Raw genomic sequence first — 16,215 nt, forward strand, 5'->3', positions numbered from 1 at the left:
GTCAAATTAACACGACGGATAACACAAGTTGGCCCGGGCGGTGCACCGGTGCGTGTCAGTCGTCCAAATCCGCCGTCCACCTGCACACCTGCACACACAGGGTTCATCTGATGTAACGTAAGGAGCAGTTGTCACTCAATTGTGAGAGACAACTGCCATATGATATTCACGTCAGGGTACAGGTTCTGTACGAGGGCGCCGCGCATGGGACGGCAACTGCACCAGGGCACCACGTCCACCAACCCGCGCGGCCCTCGCGCGCTGCGACATCCACAACCATGGCAACGCGCCGCACGGCCAGGCCCCGGATCATGAGCTCGGCGGGTGGATCCGCGCAGGGCAAACGCAATTTCCGCCGCCTCGTCCGCGCCACGCCCAGTCGCCCACCCGTCGGCTGGCCACAGCCCACTCACGTTCCACGATCCACCTCGGCCGCGGCCGAAGACCGAGCCCCAGCTGGGCTCTATTCTTCACCGTGGCGCTGCCGCGGTCACAGCCCAACAAAGTGGATCGTGGCTACCGGCCGAGTCCGTCGATTGCACCTTGAAAGGAGCCTTAAAATCTGCTGGCTCCGGTTGTCCGGCGTCGATTTCCGCCGGGCCAACAAAGGCTGCTCCGTTTCATTTCATGTCTCCCACGTCCATACGTTTGTTGTCGGCCAGGCTACTAGTACTACTAATTAAATCGGCCCATCGACTGAAATCTTTACGGATTTGCTATGCTGTCTGCATCACACCAAACACTTCCCGGAAACAAATTAACCGATCAGAGCGTAATCAAGCATTCACTCTCAATCCCGGAAAATCATGCAGCGCGCAGGTGGGAGTTACCAGAGCAAGATGTGACATAGATAACTTATTTTTTCCAATACAAATTTGACGCATATATGCACGCATATGTGAGCACATCCCCTCAGTTATCACAGGCACGCACTTTATCATTGAACGTACTCACGTGTGTGTAATCTAAAACTTGAACCCGAGCGTAGGTAGGATCCCACGTTGTGACCCTAACCGACAGAGAATATACTCTAACCGACAGAGAATATCTCTTTTAAAGATAAATTCTGATGGCGCTTTCCTTCAAGATTCATGTTCGGGGTGGATGGGGATTCGTGATTAGAGATCATGAAGGTGATGTTATACACGCAGAAGCGAGCAAGATCGAGTTTGCTCTATATTCTTTCCAGGCAGAACTTGTGGCATGTGCGAAATGAGTAAACGCTGCTGCTGATCGTAGTATAGGTCATATTGTGGGGTGCCTTTGGAACGCTTGCCGTGACTTACTTTGCCGTGCTAGATAAAGTTTCACATGTTTAGATTGTGCGCTCGCAGTTTCCATACCTATGCTCACGTTATCAGCGTGAGAGAGCCAAAATCGCTCTCCTACGCTGATAAAACTAGCCAAATTGACCCTCAAATGCTCTTCTGATCAAACCTAAGCACCTACCCGTCCAGACAACACTTGCCTGTAGGTGTCGACTTGCTCAGGCATAGTGCACCGGACTGTATTCGGGTTTCGGTGGCCAGCGATTTAGCTGCGCACGCTAGTTAAATGGAATTTCGTTATTCCTTTAGAAAAAAAAAAAGCATTCATTCAGCAAACGTAAGCACCTACCTGTCCAAACAACACTTGATACAATGCCAGTTTTTGTAACTGGCATCAGGCCATTAGCTTCTTTTACAACTGCAGGCCGACAAAATAGTAAAAACCGCTAAACATAGTGAAAAAGAAGGATTAAAATTCTGTGGATTTCCCCGGTAAACTTTAGTTTGTTTGGTAGCCTCGACTGTGGTTTAGCTAGCTACCGACTCTTTGCTGTGGATGCGGATCGATGCGATTGCACAAGAAATGCAACATAATCCTCGCAACTGTCACTGCAGGTGGGATCTGTATACTTTGATTTTGTTTGGCAAAACAGATGTGCTACAGTAATTCATGAGGAATAAGCAGTGCCATTGAAATCTTGTTGATTACTGTAGCACATCTACTTTTGTTGAAGCAAAGGAGATGTGAATCCTGCGGTGAGATGACCCGGTGGTCCGTGCACAGAGCCCGAAGGAAACGGAACCGCACCACGCGTTACACGGCTCCACTTCTTCGCGGAAGTGATTGGGTGAAAGGACACATAGACTATTCTTTTCACTTATACTAATCCATTCATTTATTCACTTATCTATTCTGTATTTTTTACCATTTTTTAATCAAGGATACAACCAATATATATGTTTACCATTGCTAACATGAATCTCGGACGAAGTCATATACCGTTGCAAGTAAGGTGGGACTTCGGCAAGATCGACCTGATACGACATGGCTCTTTCGTGCCTCATGTCGTATCATGCCGAGTAGATTTGGCTCGTTCGGTCTGTTAGACCGTGCTAGCACGGTAAGCCGATGGTCTGACCCAAATATGACTTATGGCACGTCGTGCTGTCATCGTATTGTGTCGGCTTAGGTATGACTTTTATATTTTTGAACTTATATGCATTTGTTGTTATATAATTAGGTATTATTAAGGGTTCGATCTGGTTATCACAATAAGCAAATACGATTATTATACTCGATGAACAATGTCATATATAAACATAATTGGTAACAACCGACAAACAAGTTTCGATCTGTTCATGAATATATAAGACCCTCTTACCTCAATTAATAAAATGTTACGAACCTAGTGACCTACCAACTATCAAACACTTATATTAACTTAATGCATTATCAATAACCATACATTCCAATCACTAACCATCCACTCTGCGAGAATCAAAACCATTCGTAAAGATCTAGCCACCCACCGTGTCAAGACATTAGATACGATATAGCCCATATGTCCGTACCGTACTTGTCTAGCTTAATTTTTCTCGTGCCGTGTCGTGAACTCGTGATATGAGCCGTCTTAATTGGGTCCGGCCCAAGTCCTACTTGCAAGTGATGAGCTCGCTCGGTCCGCTCCGCTCGGCTCAGTCGCCAATCTTTGCGTGCTCGAGAATCCTTTCCTTCCCCGCTGGTGCACCGCCCCCACCCGTCAGGCCGTCACTCGACACTCGGCCGTCCGATCCGCTTCCGGACGAGATCTCAGCCGCCCGCCGGCTCCCCCACCCCTCGAATCATCCTCCCCACCTTTTCGAAACCACCTCCTCGGCTCCGATGGCAAAGAAGGCTTCCACTCCTCCCTTTTCCTCCCCCTCCCTAGATCGCACCGAAGCCGAGCTCCCCTCCCGCCAAAGCGAAGCGGACTGCAGAATCCGTCCCCGTCGCACGATCTGATCGATCCCTCGGTTCTGACGGCCGGGGCAATGCTTCGGGGATCGAGCTCCTGCTGATCACGGTGAGACGGCCCACTTGGATCCGCTCGATTTCAGCCTTTCCACGCTGTTTTCCGCGGTTAGTTTTGGTGCGTTTGGGTGGCGTGTGAGGCAATTTGATTTCTGTGTGGTCAGACGTGTCGGATTCTGCTTGGCTGATGTGTTTTCGCGCTCGATTTTGTGCGATGTGGCGTTGATGGAGCTGGGGGAGGGTGATTGCGTCTGAGCTTTGATGTGGTGGTGGGTTAGTATCTTTTGTGCTGGAACCTTTCCACGTGATGTGAGTTTTCTGTGAGGTGAAAAATACTTTCGATTCTGCCTAACCGTGGACTGGAATTGCTACTTTGATAGCCTTAATCGAGCATTTTGTAAAGCTAAACGAAGACGAGTTGGTATGGTCGCTCCGATCGTTTGGAATTTAGCGTGCTTCGGTAGTTTTTGGTGGGGATTTTTGTTTTTGTTTGCATAACTCGATCTCAATATTTACTACGTAGTAGATACATGGGGAATCTTTGGTCAACCGATGAGTTCTTACACAAGCGGAGAGTGGAGTAATGGTTTTAAGTGCGGATTGAACTGTGGGAAGAACTATTTTGGGTGGAGTTTTCTGTGATCACTTGGAAGCTGGATGGTTTTAGCGAAGGCCTCGCTCTGGACGTGATCCTTTTTGTTATTTTCTAGGGAGGAGTTTGATTTAGGAACTAGTGATGTGGCTTGTCGTTTGAGCCATATGCTGGAATCAATTATTATTCTCTTAGTTCAGTTCCAATTAAAGCTAATTGGAGGAAAAAATTGTGTTTCTTGAGGTACTTACATACAACCTGAAATGTATGATATGTATCAATACTAGCCGAGCAGAAAGCTAACCGCAAAAAACAGCATAGAAAAGACAAAACTAATCCTTTTGTTCGTCTCCTTTCTATTCATCATGACAAATTTTCGTCTGTCTAACCAGAATTAGTCATTGCATGTGTTATATCATTGTTTATCTTTGTTCGTTCTGGGATTGTTTAATTGATCACTGCATCGTTAATTCTGTGAATTATAATTTTGAACTCACTTGCTGATTGTAGAATTTCGTCCTGGCATCTTCTGATTGCTACGAGCGTTAGATGAAGTTTGTACTAATCTATGGAAGTGGATGGCTCACACGATGCTCTAGTTAATAAGAGTGAAGATAATGTCTTCGATAAGAAAGGCAGTTCAGATCCTGTAGTTTACCAGCTAGTTCGGGTAAATACATACATACTTAGTTATATGTTTTACTGTGCATATGTTAAGATACAAAACTCAGCAGGATGTTTCTAGATGCTTACTTGAGTCCTTTAAGAAACACTTTAAATTTGTTCAGGTTGAAGGCGATGGAACACTTGTTCCTGCTACAGAGGATGATGTTTTGCAATTTGAACATTTTCTTCATGATGAGAAGGTTGGTCTTCCTTCTATTGAAGATTTAGGTCATGTGGAGAAATTTTTCAGCAATGATCGCATGTTACTGAAGAAGTCAGACTTGGAAGGTAATGCTAATAGTATCATTCAGTTTGAACTACTACTTTGGTACATCTTTTTCTTTTGGGTAATCTTACTTCATTGGAACAAGACTTTATGCTTTCTCGTGGGAATACAGCCGTGCTAGCTCTTAACTGACTAAATTCCTGTATTAATTCAACTGTTTTGACTGCTGCTGATGCTCAATGTATAATAAATTTGCACAGAGGGCTCTTCCAAATTGGAGACTACAGAATTATGGACACAAAAGTTGGGTGCTGACTTAGAGGTATATTGTTTATCTCTTGTTCATCATAAATATCCGCCACAAGAGTTGGTCTTTCAGTTCCGTTGCCAGATAATGTGTTTATGCTACTAGATAGTAGTTTTAGTACATTTTAAGGTTCCTTGTTGTCAATAGTTTCTAGCTAAACTTGGCATGGTGTTGATATGGAGTATGGATTATCGAGGACGCGGATTTTGTGTCCATGGGGTCCAGCGTCCCCTATACCACTGCCCACCATGAATGACACCGTTGGAGACGTCGCTTGCGTATGATTGCTGAGCATTCATTGCAACTTGGTGGCTGGTGGTTGGAGATGAGAGATAGTTGTAATACCCCAGTCTATTAGTGTTTCTGGTTTCGGCCAGTGGGACCTAAGTGTTCCGGTGTGGTGGATTTAGTACCGTCTTGATAGTTTAAATAGGTTTGGGCCAGCTTATAAGTCTTTGTATTCCAAACATAGCACATTCGGGTTAACCTTTTTACACGAAAGAGGACGAAAATGTAAGAGAGGTGTTATGCGCATGTGAGCCCGTCCCCACGTGGGGGCTGGGCTATAAGCGGATTTTGTGGGCGGGGTGTTACAATGGCATCTACTGCATTGCGTTGATGTGGCATAAAAACAAGGGCTTAGGGAGGGTAGGCTCACTAGCTAGCGCGATATGGCTTCATTGTTGCTTCGTAGCCACGCGTTGCGACTTGGGACGCTGTATGGGGGACACCGGAACTCATGGTTACGAGCGAATTTCCCATGGATTATCTGGTTCTCTAAAATTCTCAGTTGAGAGTTCAATTGCTTGGCTTTAGTAAATTTTACTGTATGCACTAATGTCAGTGTTAGTTAAAACTACTTTTGTACATGTTCAAGTTGATGCAACTTTGAGAAGATGGATATCACTGCACAGGAAAACAGGTTACATTCGGTGGATGATTCCCTTAGTCCTCCCTCAAAGTGTACAGTTGTTCATGGTCAACGGCTAGATAAATTGCACAAAGACCAAGGGGACAACAGCATCTCCCAACAGGACAATGCTTCAACTGAGACTACAAAATCAACAGTTTTAAATGACTCTCGCATTGCTGAAAAGGACAAGGCTGATGCCTGCTCAAGACCTGTAGATGACACATGTACAGGACCATCTGTTTCTGGAGTTACCAGTTCAGTGCCTGATTTTTCCATTTTAAGAGGAGAAGTCTGCTTGGATGATCTTACAATTAGAGAACTTCAGGAAGCATTTAGAGCCACATTTGGGCGGCAGACTACCGTCAAGGACAAGCTATGGCTCAAAAGGCGGATTTCAATGGGCTTGACCAATTCTTGTGATGTTCCAAGTTCAGGTTGTGTAGTTAAAGATTATAAAATTGTTAGCAAGGATGCCAAACAAGAGATACCAAACACGGATGAAATAGCAAAGATTGAGCTTCAAGCTACTCCTTTGGTTAGGGATCAAGTCATAGATCCAGGAAACAAAGGAGACTCACCATCTAGCTCTTACTATCAGAGTGGGGACCAACAAGGATCTTCCAAGAGGCTTAAAAGAGTACCAATAAATAACGATGAACCACAAGGAACTCTCCTGGCCAAACAATGTAGTAATAAGAGAGCTAGAAAGCCAACAAAAAGATACATTGAGGAGCTTTCAGATATTGAGACTTGTGACTCCACTGGAAAACTTTCGGTACCAGCAAAAAGGCCTGCACATGATGAGGTGTTGCTGAAACCGCGGGGAGCACCTTTCTATGAGGTTGATTCATTGAGTACAATCTATCCTACTAGAAAGGATATTCTTGGAGGATTTAGTGTACATGTTCCTTATGTTTCAAGGATGAGAAGGGGGCGCCCTAGGAAGGACTTCATTTCATTTGTGGTAATAATTTACATGTGCATCATTTATTTTAACAGCTTTAGCCAATTCTACGATCCTTTATTATTACCGTGAAACATGGCAGATGTGGAATCATGGTATGTAGGGAATGATGTTACACATGTCCTTTTTCTCTCTTCTACTGAAGTACCTTTTCTTCAGCTAATACTGCACCTTAGCTCTAAGAATAATAAATACTTGCACAAAGCACTTTGTTGATACAGTTTGACTTGTAATTTTCATTAAGCCCCCTAAATAAGACAAATTGTAGGAAAAATGCACTTCAATCAACTCTATTCAATATTCCTGCCTTATTTTCAATTAGGTATCTTTTGTTCATTTCTTTCATTCAACCCCTACCCCATTTTTAAGGCTTTTCAACCCCTTGTGCCATTTTGTTGGCAAATATCTAAAATCGTTGAGTGATTAACCATGTTGTCTCTTGAAGAGCTCATCATATTGGTTTATTAGTCAGGTGGATTACCTGAATTGAAAAATAATGTAGCAGAGTAACCTAACTATTAGACATCAGAAAGTTGATCTAATCTGCTATAGCACCCACCCAACTGAATGGGTGGAGTAAATTGCAGCATATGTTTTTAGACATGTTTGGTTGTCTTGTCTTTCCTTGCTAAACTTGTTTTCATAACCTTTTATAACAGGATCAGAAACCTTCTATGGAATGTAGTGGGGTTCAGACAGCAGTTGGGATGATGTTGGCAAAAGATGGGGAAGAGGAGAACCACGTGAGGAAAGCATTTGAAGTTCCACTAATGGTATGCCTTTTGTCATGTGGAACTTCAAATGTGGTTTGGATCTATAAAATGCAAGCTTGAGAAGCTAAACAACTAGCTGGAAATAGATCTTGAAACACCTTGTATTACTAAACGTTTTGGCTGTTGCTATATCACCTGTTTCATACACACGTTAAAATATTTTTCCTTCTCTTCAACCTGCTGCCAGGTAAATGCTGAGAAAGGAGGACATATAGAAGCAGCTGATAATAAGGGGGTTCAGAACCTACAAGCAAACGTTTACAATGTTGCTGCCAAGCCCAAAATAAAGCGGGGTTTGACGCGGAAGCATCATCGAGCATGGACACTGTGTGAGGTCATGAAGCTGGTTGATGGTGTGGCTCGGTATGGAGCTGGCAAATGGTCTGAGATTAGAAAATTGGCCTTTGCCTCTTATTCTTACCGCACTTCAGTGGATCTCAAGGTGCGTTGGCTTGTACAGCTGAAAACTTATTCATTGTGATCCCATTTTACAATCAAACATGTTGCTTATTCAGGATAAATGGCGGAACCTGATCAGGGCCAGCCAGACACAGCTTCCAACGCAAAAAGATGTAATCACTCCTCCCTCGTCAATACACGAGCACTGCTTTTCCTCATCTGTTCTTTTCATTTGTCTGCAATTTCTTTGCTTCCTAATGCTTCACTTTGTGTGATCCCAAAAAGAAAAAAATCCGTTGTGCTCACTCTTCACTCGTTTGAGCAGGGTGGTTGTCCACGGAAGAACAATCCTTCTATCATACCAATACCACCATCTATTTTGTTACGAGTAAAGGAACTGAATGAGCAGCAGTCTCAAGGGGGCGGCTTCCCAGGGCCAATCAAGCTCTCTGGGAACAACAAGGTTGTACAGGGAAAAGGGTCAGGATTTTTGTGATCCGTGGCTCTCTGGGCAGAGCAACAAGGTTGCACAGGGAAAGGGTCAGGATCTTTTGTGATCCGTGTAATGCAGATAGAGAAAAGAAAAGGCTAGCAAGATAGTAGTACGCTTTTGGACGATGGTTAGTACATATTGTTACTACGAACTTGTGGTCCACTCACGTTAGCCATCGGCAAAATGTTCTGTACAAATGCAGTGAGCGTTTTCTCTGGTCTCTCCCGTGAAATCAAACTGAAGCGTGTAATTTGTTGTCCAGACGAGGCAGATGAGCAGTTCGGTCGCTCATGCTCCTGAAAAACAAACCCGTCGACTTAAACCGCTAGGCAGTGTGGCACTACGAAGCAAACACAAATTAAGTGCAAAGCCCAATCTATTTGGAAGAGTAAAACAAGAAGGAAAAAAACAGACGTGAAGGCCGTGGGTACACGCATGAAGCAATAAAGATGTTCTATTCCATGAAACAAACAAAGCTAAAGTAACAGGAAAGGCAGAGTTTGGCTAAAAGGGGTTGTACAAATATAATAGTTCACGGGAAACCACAGGTACAAGCAGATTGTTCAGTTAAACAATAAAGGAACACTATAAGCAGCCGAGACATTACAGGTTTCATGGTTAACGTATCTGGCACATGCCAAAACCGAAAATCTCTACTGAACAAGAGTGCTGAATGAAAAAAATTGCCTAATTTGGCAAAGAGACCTTAGGGGTGGGAGAGTGAGAGCTATTGACACTAACACACCTCTTAGGGATGTAAACACATGAACCAGCAGTCGCTAGATGCAGAATAAAGCTCTTAATGTGATGCTATCGACCTTGAAATGCGATCAAGCAGAAATTTACTCTCAGCCGAAGGATCCACCCTCTCCACTTGGGCCACGGTGTTCTTCACTCGTCGCTCATCGCCGTAAGTTTCTTCTTTGACTTTCAGCCTCAACAAATAATCCCAATACAAGCATCGGAGCAAAATATCTGCATAGCGAGGATCGTCGTTCTCTTTAAACATGTAGAGTTCTCGCGCCGAGCAACCAAGTAGCTCCTGTCCAGACTCTTGAAATGCTGTCGCCCAAGTTGTTCCCGAGTGATCTTGAATCTGTAACTGAAGGAGATACCTGTAATCACACTCTGGAAACTCTTGGTTGCACTTGTCACAGAACCAATTGCCTGAGTCAGACTTTGTCACCTTCTTATTGCATTGCCGGTCGCCAACCACATTGGGGCAAGCTGTGTAGCAGAAGGAGTCGGTCTTGAAGAATATTACTGTAGCCTTTACTGTGACCCAATCAGGTGTGTCCCCCATTCCGAGACTTTCATCCTTTATCTGTGCTACTGTCTTTCGGATCTCATTCCTTGATGCTGCAGGAGTGAAATCCCTGGATATGGACTGAGTGGAAGCATCTCTTCCTCCGCACTCAAACCACTTCCTGAGACTATGAGCTTCAGCAAGATCAGGGTTCATGAGGAGTTGAGATGACGAAATTGTGCCAACAGACTTGCCACTGTAATCATTCACTTTTCCAGCTTTGACAGCCAGTACAGGAAAGGCCTCACATTCAACCATTCCTTGCAGTTGCGAGCCTTCTCTGTTGCAGAAGTCACCCCACATGGTAACCTCAACACTTCGACCAGACATATCCTTCAGGGTAATGGTCCTTTTCTGAGTTTCCATGCCATTTTTCCTCTGTACTGTTGTACAAGGGTTGACAGATGTAACAACACCTATGACATCAATGATAGCATTATTCTGCGCATCTTCAATTTTATCAATTGGTGTGAAGCTAAACCGCTGGGCGGGAATGGAGCTATTCTCATCAGGACAAAGCTCAATGGTTGACTGAGATTCCAAGAAAATCTCCCACTCATTATTAAGATGGTTGTAGTCCCTCTTTATAGGTTTCAAGTTTCCTCTTGAGACCACATAGACCTTACCAACTTCCACACCTTCATAGAAGCGATCAACAAGGGCATTGAAACATGTAGCCCGTATCTCACCATTATCAGAATCAAGCAGGTCAAAAGAGAACACTTTGCCATCACCTTTTGCATTATGGTACCGGCGGATCTCTCCCTTGGCAGTAACTCGAGCCTTGATAGCCCAGCGACCCAGATAAGGATTTAAAGCAGATATGGGTATTATTTTAGCAGGGGCTTCATTTTTCATGATTGTGCCATGGTTTCTGTAACTGGGTGCAGGGCGATAGGATGGTTGTACTGTTGGTTGGAAGACCTGTGCATTGTGGCTTGGCCTAGTGACCATGTTCGAAGAGTTCCCTGCCATCGAACGCTGGATACCTGGAGCATTGTCAGTGGGCCTTGTCACTGTGTTACAAGTACTCCATGCCATGGAACCATGTTGAGGTGCTCCATTAAACTGATCTACTCCCATGAAATTTGGATTAGGGACTCCAGGTTCAGGAGGTATTACTGGATTCCCAATAATCTCACACTCTGGAACAAGAACCTCCATGTTCAGAACAACGATAACCCTATGAGTTGCAACCAATCAGCTTATCAGGAAGAACAAGAAATAACTTGAAACGTCTTAATTTACATTGCAAAGAACAAGACATAAATGAATATGATCATCAGCAAAAAAGCTAGTCAAAAATCCAATCACGACGCATTCAATAAAAGACGTGGACTACAAACTAATCCAATCAACTAACATAAATCTGAAGCTCTGGCACAGCTGCAGAGTAAGAAGTAAACTACAATGATCAAATCCCATTTCATGACACACTCAATCAATAAACCAGAACCCTAACTGATTCCAAGACATGATAGCTATCTCTCAAAAATTCGACGCATATAACAAACAAATGCACCAAATTTAACTCATACCATAATACCTCACGATTTTACTGGACATTAGCGACCACTAACCATCAGCTGCATGCCAGATATACAGAAGCACGGATCATGCTACTTTTGGATCATGAAGACAAAAAAATTACAATCAATTCACGGCTTGCAAGCATCAATTTGGTTAGGGACATCAATATTGTCAAAGATTAGCACTCAGGCCTATTCTGACCATAAATTAAAAAGCGAGCACAAACTCAATTCAATTAGCAACACGGTTCATGAGCACCAATTCAAATGATGGCGAGTTCAACTAAACCAGACATTTGGTGCGTGAATAAATACACCAGCGAAACAAATTTCCCAGACTACTGCCAGGTATCAATCGGAACTGCAGAGCAAAACCCTTAAACGATTCAACGAACGCAGCTCGCAAGCGCCAATTAGACGAAACTAACAAGCACGAATCGCAACAGAGAGCAAACTACGACCCATTTACGAACACGGCCGAAGGCCCGAACCCTAACCCAAATCCTACCAAACGACACGCAACGAAACACCCATCGATCCAGGCGGGCAGAGGCAGATAGAGATACCTTCTGCCCCCGACGTTGTTGACGAGGTACTCGAGGAGCTGCACGATCGCGCCGCGGCGGACGAGGCCGGAGCGCGCGAGGTCGCATAGCTGCGCGGCGAACAGCATGGGCGTCGTGGCGACGCCGTCGGAGACGATGGCGCGGAACCTGGGCCCCGCGCCGGGGGGGCCGCTGACCGCGATGCTCCGGAGGTCGACGACCTGCACAACCGGCTTGAGTTCGATGTCCCCCGCCAGCGTCGCCGGCACGGCGTCAGGGGTCAGTTTCGCCGCCGCCATCGCAGGCTCGCAGGGACCCTAGAGGAAGGCTCCTCCTCCTCTCCCGCTGTCCCGCCTCGATCCGCAGGCGCGGGCTGGAATGCGCGCGTGCGGGACAAGCACGAAATGGGTTCGAACGTTCGAGGAGGGGGTTGAAATGGTGGAAGGGAGCTAGCGGACAAGACGAGAGCCCGTCGAGGCGGTTTGTTTGATGGCGTCGAGGCATCTTCCTGAGGAAGTAGCCGTGCCGGGATGAACACATCGGACGGCTGCGACTGCGCTCGCGTCACGGGAGCGCAAGTCGCATGCTCTCCTGGGCCGGGCTGGGTAGTGGCGTAGTGGTGATCCGGTGGAAGCCGGCGTGAAATGGTATGGGCTGGGACACCCTCCCATTCACTAAAGAACTTGGATAGTTCATAATTTGTTTTTGCCATTAGCAGGATCTCATGACATATTTGTTTTAGCTTTGATTACGAGAATCTACATCAGTCTATAGAATTTATGGAAGATTATTCCCATCCGATTGTGGATTATTGTAGGATTTCGTAGTATAATTTGACATGTGAATTATATGAATCAATTTTTATATTGTGATCGTTTGCTTTTGCTTTTACTTTTGGGGTAAAAAACAAATATAATCTTAGTTTTGTTTCTGCCATCGTGTTTTACCATTTTTGTTTTTGCCATTGATTTTGCAATTTTTTGTTCATTTTTGCCATTTGTTTTTTGTTTTTGCCATTGGTTTTGCAATTTGTCGTTCGTTTTTGCCATTGAAAAAACAGCTGGAAGTGACAAAAAACGAACATCAAGTCATAAAACTGATAGCAAAAAACAACAGTTGATAAAACACAATGACAGAAACAAAACTAGGGTGTTTGCTAATGGCAAAAACAAAAAAAAAAATCCTAATTAATATCACAGTGAAGTGAAGACAGTCCTTCCAATGTTTCATATGCATTGTTTTTTTTTTACAAAGAGAGCATTTCAAGACAGTTCATAATTAGGTTGTTTCCTCCTGTTTCTTTTGTTCTAGTAGTTGCTAGTTTGCTGCTGGCCAGCAGCCCGTTGTATTGAACCTGAACTTTTTCTTCTTTATGCAAGAATCAAGATACATTCTCTCGTTTATCCTCTATGCGTCCATTCTCCTTCCCCTCATGTGTTGGTTATTTGTTTTTTTCAATTTGATTTATACCTAGCAAGTGCCTTGTTATTTGCTCTCTTTTTTTCAAGCGTCATGTTGCGTTCCAACGCGCGCCAACGTTGCGTTCGAACACGCTGGCGCCCTGGGGCGGCCACTCTTACATGGTCCGAACGCCAAACAGCGACTTGTTCCTCTCTCTCTCACACCAACGGGCCAGATAGATGCAGCGAACTCGCTGGACGTGCCCCAGTCAGCTATAATATCTCGTGTTACAAGACATTTAACTATCATTCATATGCATTACACAAACCAGACAGTTTAAGCATGAGGGGCTCCTCTGGTATAGCATCAATTGAACAAATTGGGTGCGATATTTGAAAGCAGAAGGAGGTATGATCGAGGATAAAATCAAAATAAAACTTTACTGCCGTTCTGTCAACAATGCATGTTAGAGAGCTTTACAGTGGCTAACTAACGCTAAAACTTGAATTGATTTACATTCGGATTTTCCGTGGCCTTTTAGCCTTTGGTCCATTTTAATTCTTTTCAGCGGGTCAGCCCCATGCTGCTGATAAAGCATAGTTTACCACGAGCTTCCCATCAATACCGAAGTTCTGCAGTGTTAACACTAGATGGTTAGCCTTCTTCTTTTGGCCATATGTCATGTGAATAGCTGAAATCGGAATAAAAATCAATGCTGACACTCCATGATGATTGCTGTTCCCAGAGGAAACCAATGTAAAATCATGAAACAATTTAGCTGCTGTAATAAACATCAATCTGATTGGCAATCATGAAGATATATTATCGCATGAAAGTTATGTGAAGCTTAGAAATCGTGAGATTCCTATTGGAATGGAAATATTACAAAACATTCTAGAGCTATTTGATGTTGTAACAGAATAATAATATATGTGGAGATGGTCTTTCAAACGCAATATATTTAGAGATGCGAACTTCAAAGGTAGGGATATTCCCGAAACAATAGCACAAGTCCACATGAGTTAGAATCTTACATTATACAAATCAATTACCAATTCGTCTGGGTTTGGTGAAAATGCACTGTTGATGTAGACAAACTGTGGGCAACGCAAAGAACTGTCAGTAAAACTCCATCATATCAAAATATTAGATTCCCATCAAAGAGACAAGTATGTTCCTACCAGTGTATCCTGATGAAGTTGTCGGCGAAGAAATTCTATGACCTTCAGAAATTTATCTCGCCCTGAAATCTGATAGGAGATACATCGGCAACGGTTAATTAAGTCCATGGTGTGCAACACAAGGCAAACACCCCCTAAGCCAATTTCAGGAACAGACTGCAACTACAACCGATGATAACATGATATCAATGAATCCAACCAATTAAACTGTTCACTATGTCAAGGTTTTCTAAGTGACATGAGTCACAAGCTGTGTTTAATAGGCCTATTTTAACTGAAGCTAGACATACGTTTCAGAAATAAAAAAGGAAAAACAAATGATATCATCAATAAGCCTGTAATTTCATAACACAACTGGCTTGACAAGCGCTGCAAAACATATGGGCAGTTATCTTCTGACCGTTTCATAATTAACAAAATGTTCCGGTTTAGAATATAACTAGGAGCTAAGCACTTGTTTTTTGGTGAAAGTTGTTCTCTCCAGTTGGCTATAACCCAGACCAAGTTTCTGTAAGGTTTCCAATCTACCATTTCTGGCACTCACGTTTCAACATATTTGTGACACAGTACACACCTTCTGGACACAATTTCTGCTCTTTTGTGGCTGCAAACAGACCAAATAGTTAGAAGCAACCATCAAGGCCGTGTTACTGTTGACAATTCAGTCAAAAAATATATTTCTCGGACAATCCCCTTCAGCTTCTTATTAAGATGAACTGGAACAGCGGTAATTTGCTCTGCCTCTTGATAAGCAGGAACAATGCCATGGTCCTCTTTTGACTCGCACATTCACGGATTCACCATCAGCACATGCGTCTGAATTCTGAAAGCCAAGTGCATCAATAATTCTGGGCAGCTCCCTCCAGAATCCATACCAAAGTATCCCGCTACTAGGGAAGTCCCCCAATTCCAAAATCACACTCCGCAACGTTGATCAAATCATAGTTCGTAAAAAAAACGTAGATCAAATCACCAAACCCTACCTTTCCCGTTACACCCGGTGTGAATCCACGGTCTGACTTAACTAAGCAAGAAAAGGATCTTGAATTGCAAGCCGAAACAAAGAAAAGGGGCGACGGGGAATCGAAACCCGCACCTTGAATTTGGATTGCTTCAGTATCGGCGCATCACCCGTCGACCGCACGTGCACCACCACTGCAATCCGTAGCATAAGAGAAGCTACGCGCAGGAGAAAGCAGGAGGGAAGGAAGAAGGTAGTAACAAGCAAGGCATAGAACAGTAGCGGGAGTTGCAAGGACCTTTCTGATCAACCTCCGCGGCCATCGGCGCTACGATTTCGACGAGGTCACGAGGCGGTTCGTTTCGACGGCGACACAGCTCGGAAATTGCCAAAAAAAAAAAGCCCCGAAATCGCAAGAAACAAAGGGGATCTATCAAAACTCTGTTTGGAGCTATGGGCCCAAACCCGTCACGGGCCGGGGACTCAGGAGAAACGGATGCGTGCGAGTCGGCCTGATTAGGCCCAAGATGGCCTGGAAACCGAGAATCCGGAAATGGGCTGAGCCAGCCCATATTCTTGCGATTTCCAGTTTCTCACTATAAACTGTGTTCTGACGTCTGAGGGTAAGGCCTAGAGCAATTGCCACCTACCACTAGTGAATTTGTATTTTGTCAAAATAC

General features: G+C 44.2%; 3 protein-coding genes across 7 annotated transcripts; 1 reads left to right on the plus strand and 2 right to left on the minus strand.

The window, feature by feature from the left end:
* Nucleotides 1–3,115: 3,115 nt before the first annotated feature.
* On the plus strand, nucleotides 3,116–8,832 carry LOC133919912 (uncharacterized). Of its 5 annotated transcripts, none has more exons than XM_062364473.1 (9): nucleotides 3,116–3,397; nucleotides 4,382–4,541; nucleotides 4,660–4,825; nucleotides 5,024–5,085; nucleotides 5,967–6,947; nucleotides 7,607–7,720; nucleotides 7,908–8,162; nucleotides 8,236–8,292; nucleotides 8,445–8,832. In XM_062364473.1, the coding sequence occupies exons 2-9, from the start codon at nucleotides 4,440–4,442 to the stop codon at nucleotides 8,613–8,615; spliced, it is 1,908 nt and encodes a 635-aa protein (XP_062220457.1). In that variant the 5' UTR covers nucleotides 3,116–3,397; nucleotides 4,382–4,439; the 3' UTR covers nucleotides 8,616–8,832. The 5 variants fall into 5 exon arrangements, with proteins under 5 accessions (XP_062220457.1, XP_062220456.1, XP_062220455.1 ...); XM_062364472.1 differs by having other exon boundaries at nucleotides 3,116–3,387; XM_062364471.1 differs by having other exon boundaries at nucleotides 3,117–3,331.
* Nucleotides 8,833–9,111: 279 nt separating this feature from the next.
* LOC133919911 (replication protein A 70 kDa DNA-binding subunit A-like) lies at nucleotides 9,112–12,474 on the minus strand. Its single transcript, XM_062364470.1, has 2 exons — nucleotides 12,014–12,474; nucleotides 9,112–11,101 (listed from the first exon to the last, which is right to left on the minus strand). The coding sequence occupies exons 1-2, from the start codon at nucleotides 12,289–12,291 to the stop codon at nucleotides 9,412–9,414; spliced, it is 1,968 nt and encodes a 655-aa protein (XP_062220454.1). The 5' UTR covers nucleotides 12,292–12,474; the 3' UTR covers nucleotides 9,112–9,411.
* Nucleotides 12,475–13,663: 1,189 nt separating this feature from the next.
* LOC133919913 (ubiquitin-like protein ATG12) lies at nucleotides 13,664–15,927 on the minus strand. Its single transcript, XM_062364477.1, has 5 exons — nucleotides 15,834–15,927; nucleotides 15,671–15,729; nucleotides 14,575–14,643; nucleotides 14,428–14,490; nucleotides 13,664–14,025 (listed from the first exon to the last, which is right to left on the minus strand). Exons 1-5 carry the CDS (start codon nucleotides 15,856–15,858, stop codon nucleotides 13,966–13,968), a joined length of 276 nt encoding a protein of 91 aa, XP_062220461.1. The 5' UTR covers nucleotides 15,859–15,927; the 3' UTR covers nucleotides 13,664–13,965.
* Between the last annotated feature and the right edge of the window lie 288 nt (nucleotides 15,928–16,215).

The sequence above is a fragment of the Phragmites australis genome, chromosome 5 (assembly GCF_958298935.1).
Source record: "Phragmites australis chromosome 5, lpPhrAust1.1, whole genome shotgun sequence".
NCBI lineage: Eukaryota > Viridiplantae > Streptophyta > Magnoliopsida > Poales > Poaceae > Phragmites > Phragmites australis.